The sequence below is a fragment of the Papilio polytes genome, unplaced genomic scaffold, assembly GCF_000836215.1.
Source record: "Papilio polytes unplaced genomic scaffold, Ppol_1.0 DF824382.1, whole genome shotgun sequence".
Taxonomy (NCBI): Eukaryota; Metazoa; Arthropoda; class Insecta; order Lepidoptera; family Papilionidae; genus Papilio; species Papilio polytes.
This window is the reverse complement of record NW_013524822.1, coordinates 571,680-576,397: the sequence shown is the minus strand read 5'-3', so window position 1 is coordinate 576,397 and position 4,718 is coordinate 571,680. Positions and strand designations below refer to the sequence as shown.

General features: G+C 36.4%; 1 protein-coding gene across 1 annotated transcript in view; it reads right to left on the bottom strand.

The window, feature by feature from the left end:
- Positions 1-4,718, bottom strand: part of LOC106111087 (multidrug resistance protein homolog 49-like) — a 17,436-nt gene extending 12,718 nt beyond the window's left edge. The window contains exons 1-5 of the mRNA XM_013293062.1: positions 4,690-4,718; positions 3,847-4,020; positions 2,442-2,487; positions 1,710-1,903; positions 1,078-1,222 (exon numbers count right to left, since the gene is read on the bottom strand). Coding sequence (XP_013148516.1) covers positions 1,078-1,222; positions 1,710-1,903; positions 2,442-2,487; positions 3,847-4,004 — 543 coding nt within the window. The 5' untranslated portion in view covers positions 4,005-4,020; positions 4,690-4,718. The remainder of the gene's footprint in view (positions 1-1,077; positions 1,223-1,709; positions 1,904-2,441; positions 2,488-3,846; positions 4,021-4,689) is intronic.

Sequence of the window (4,718 nt, the reverse complement as noted above, 5' to 3'; positions counted from 1 at the left end):
CCGGCACCAAACTCATCAGACGAAACACGGAATGGCTTCCATTTCACGCCTGTCTTCTGTGTGGTCGTGGTATTACACCGGGCGTGCCGGCCATGCAGTGCTAAGATGTTAAAACGGGCACTACCACTGTTATAAGAATAAGAAAACCATAAATCAAATGTTTTCAACGCTATAGAGTAGGAGCGGGCGCACAATTTTGACTAAACTTCGCACAACTGTTGTGCGATTGTCGATTGTTTTGCAGCAAATTCAATTGTTTTTGCACAACTAACAATCGAGTAGAGTGCGCTCCATATAACCTCATAAGAATCAAAGCTAGACTTAACATTGTGATACTTTAGTCAGAGATGTGCGCTTATAATATAAAGAAACATCTTAAGGGTCTGTCCCACTACGAACTGATTGAGGTTAGATAGCTAAAAGTGTCGTCATTGACAGAGAGAGTACCCAAATCCGATTCTTCCGTATTACTTATATATTTAATACGTTGGATTGTTATCTAATAATTTACAATAACTGTGGGACAGGCCCTCAGTGTTATATGTTATTATAATTATCTCATTTGACGGGTGAGCGTCTGACATCGCGCTTTGCCAATGCATGACGCTGATATATTATATCTGGCCAACACTTTGATGGTATATAAATAATTTTCAATGTAGTTAACACTTTCAGTGCTATTGTGGTTTGTTAGTGCCTCCGCATTGGCGCTTTTTTGTCGCCGCGTATAACTACGTATTGAAGACTCTCGACGGAAAGTCGCTTTAAAATCACTCTTGTTTCGTTCATCCAGTGCTCAAAATGCAATACTGAACGATAAAAAAGAGTCGCGTTTTAAATGTGTGACCTTATAAATAGATAAACAGATCGCATTTGTTCTATTTTGGTTTTTTAAAGTTTTTTTTAGCATATGTTAAAAATCGCCCTTGTAAATTAGATTTATATCCTTTCCTACAATACTAGCGTGCTTCAAACTCGTTTCGAGAATTCGTTTTAGTTTTAGTTCAGGCTTTAGACCGCATTAAAATACTGGAATAACTTACAACATGATGGTATGTACAAGATTTGTAGAGTTACCTGTCTGCTGGCCGCATAATTAAATAGGTCCACACTAACAGCGCCACAGATGAACTGGAGCACAGAGAAAACAGTACAGCCTATACCGAAAGCCTGTGAGTCTTCTATCAAAGCTATGCGGTTCTCTTCGGCACTGGCGTTCGTTCTGAAAGTTAATGTACTGTTAGAAATTTATCTAAAGGCGTACTGATCGATGTTATGCGGTGTAATGTAATGTACAGGGAATCCAGCTAGCAACAAGCTGCTAGATGCAAAAGTTACAGCTCGTAACATGACCGGGGGTCAGACTATCGCCTTAAATGATTACTTTACACAGAACTCTGAATATAATAAAATGTAAAATTAAGTCAACCTTATGATTAAGTTTGAAAAAATAAAATCTGTCTGATATGTCGTTCTAATATATTGGTTAAAATAATGTTATTGAGCGATAACATAGCTTTCTAGTGGTGAAAATATTTTTGATATCGACAAAGTATATTTTTAGTTATTTCAATACATACAAAAATACAAATCTTTCCTCTTTATAATATCAGTATAGATAGAGACTTTGGCCATAGGCACTAGTGTTAGACAAAACGAGGATTGACAGAATGTGTCAGTGGAAACAGGGGCTATTGAGTTAAACTTACAGTATTCTACCGCCGCCAAACATAGAGATAGTGATAGTCGGATTTGAGGTGCCGACCATGACGGTGCGGTCGATGAGTAGAGCGGTGAACTCGCCATAGATAATCACACCTATTGGCACCATCAGGCCGTTCATGGTCGCCAGGAACACGCCCGCGAAAAGCAAAAGCAACTCCCATGGCGTTGCGTACCTGAACTATATGATAATTCTATTAATTAAATTTAAACGCCAATAGCCTAATAGTTTGAGGTATGGACTACTTGGGGTCGAGGGTTCGAATCCCACCATTCGACTATTGTCGTGAACCATATCCTAGCACAAGCCTAGAGCTTAATTGGAATGAAATAAAAATTGTGTCGCCACTTTATCTTTAATAGATCAAGGAGACAGACAGAAAAAGTATATCTCCTCCGTTTAATCCAGTTCCCCTTACCATCCTCTTCTTATAAGATTAGAGTAGGAAGGGGGAGAGAATATAATAAGGCCATCGGAGCACTTGCTTGTCAAAGGAAACGCGGAATTGATTTCACTTGACGTCTGTCTTCTGTGAGGTCGTGGTACAATGGGTGAGTCTGTCTTCTCTGAGGTCGTGGTACGAGTGAGCCTGTCTTCTATGAGGTCGTGGTACAACGGGTACTTCGGCATTCGTGCAACAGATGTTGCTGGATTCTACCACTTTTAGTTAGTTAGTTATACTAAACAAAACGATTAGTTACTTTAATAAAAGACTTACTAAATGGAACCACGAAACAGGCGCTGGTTGGTCTTGTTGTTCTTCACTGAAAATAAATATTTATAAAACTAACGGAACACTATTAGCTTTTGTATGATTCAGAATGATTTATATAAACTTTTATCAGATGTGAGGTTAGACCTATTTAATTTCGTTTGATCATTTAACCTTTTGGACGCCAAAATCTACTTGACAAGCTATGTCGAGTTGTGGACGCTAGTGACATCTATGGGTGACAGAAATACGATAAAAAATGAAACAAAAATTAATTATTTTTAATTACTCTAAAAACTATCGGTGCCACTACAAACGTGATAAGTCATTACATAGTTTTAATTATATCCACCGTGAAAGATTAAATAAAAATGAAAGGAATCAAATTTTACACGAAGTATATTTTCGTTCCTTCAAAGTCACGTGATCATGCCTCCTTGATGCGATATATGGTGTAAAAATTGCTATGAAAATGTCAATACATTCCATAATGGTAACTCTAAGTGCAAGCACATCTTTTATGTACCCTAAAGAGGTACGAACGCCTTGGTATATTAGAGAACATACTTAACATGCATGCGAAATCGTTAACTAAAAGATAACTAAATTGCCCAAAACTGGTTCACATATAATTAGAAATTAAAGTTTTTTTTCCATTAATTTAACATTAACGAATATATTAAGATAAGTAGCAAACAGAAATATATATGTTAAAAAGTTTAGTACGTCAATTTCTTACAGGTTAAAATTTTTATCGATTTTTTATGAATTTGCGTCATCGTACAAATTAGCGATGCAGTTTTGGTTTGGCGTTCAAAAGGTTAAAATTTCTTAGTGGAGCTACTGGACGTTTCCCGATAGGTCGAACGATCCAATGGTAATAGTATTGTAATGTTGGGGAAAAAATTCCCATTGGATTTATCGATCCAGTGGGAAAACTATCTAACGATATAAAGGGAATCACCCGAGCTATTTCATTGACAGAATTCGCTCACTAAACCTACTAATTCTTCCTATGTAAGCGATTTGCGGAGCGAAGCGCATCTTTGATTTAATACGTAAATGAGTACTAAATTCATCTACAAAATTTGACAGAAATATTACTGGCCATTTAATAATTGATGTTAAAATGATTAAAATTAACTTTTAAAACTATATGACAAACTTACACATCATCCGTAAGAGGTAGGCAGTGATAGACAAACTGTGAGAACGAGGTATATACGTTTGATTACCAAATATTAAACAAAAACGGCTTAATTCGAATTCATTATTAAACAAATATACTATGGGGTGCGTCTAGATTTGGCAATATCGAATCGCGCTTTTCAAATCTGAGCGCACCCTTTTTACTACCAATGTAATACCAACATAAGGAATACAAACAAAACAAACAAAAATATGTACTAACGCTTCTTTGGTTCGCGCTTTTTCAGCTAAGTAAGCGGAGTGCTGAGCAAATGCGCTGATAGTAAGCGAATTCTGTCGCCAGCCAAGCGCGACGCCGGGCTTCTCGTGCCGGCCGCCGCGGAATTGTTGCAAGCTCTTTACCGACTCATTGCGTTTCATTCTCGGGTCAGCCGCTCTGTGAACAGATACAATATTATATAGAGAAACTGATAGCATTCGATATATACGCGATTCAAGAATGGCACATAAAATATTTGCTATAGAAGGCAGGTCATAGGAAATAGCGGTGACAGTTCGTGTGGCACCTCCGCAAACTTTTACTGCCTTACAAATAGATGCGGTATAAAGTTTAACTTGGGAATAAACTGAGTATAAGCGTAATTTGTACTAATATTTGTTATACTCTGATAATTCCTTATATTATATAATATACCGCGTTTATTTGTAAGGCTGTTAGGCGTTTTAAACGTAATGTTATCTTTTTCATGTCCTTTAATAACCACTACTTAATGCTAAGATATGTCTAAAAATAGAATAACTAAAACGAGATTTTTAATTTACTATATAATAACTTCGAAGGAAATGTAGAACGAAAAATTGGAATGATTTTCACAAACTTACCTTAGTAGCTTGGTATCTAAATTTCACATATTATTGTCATTTCTTACATTTACGAAATAATAGAAAACTTACGATGTAATAACGAAACGAAACAGACATTCTTACTAATATTATAAATTCGAATGTTTAGATGGATATTTGTTAGATTTTGTAGCCTAAAATAAACGAATCTCGATTAAATTTGTGATATATATAGAGGGTAGTCTGGAAGAACACTACTTACTTTTGTTTCGTTAATTCCACGCGGGCGGA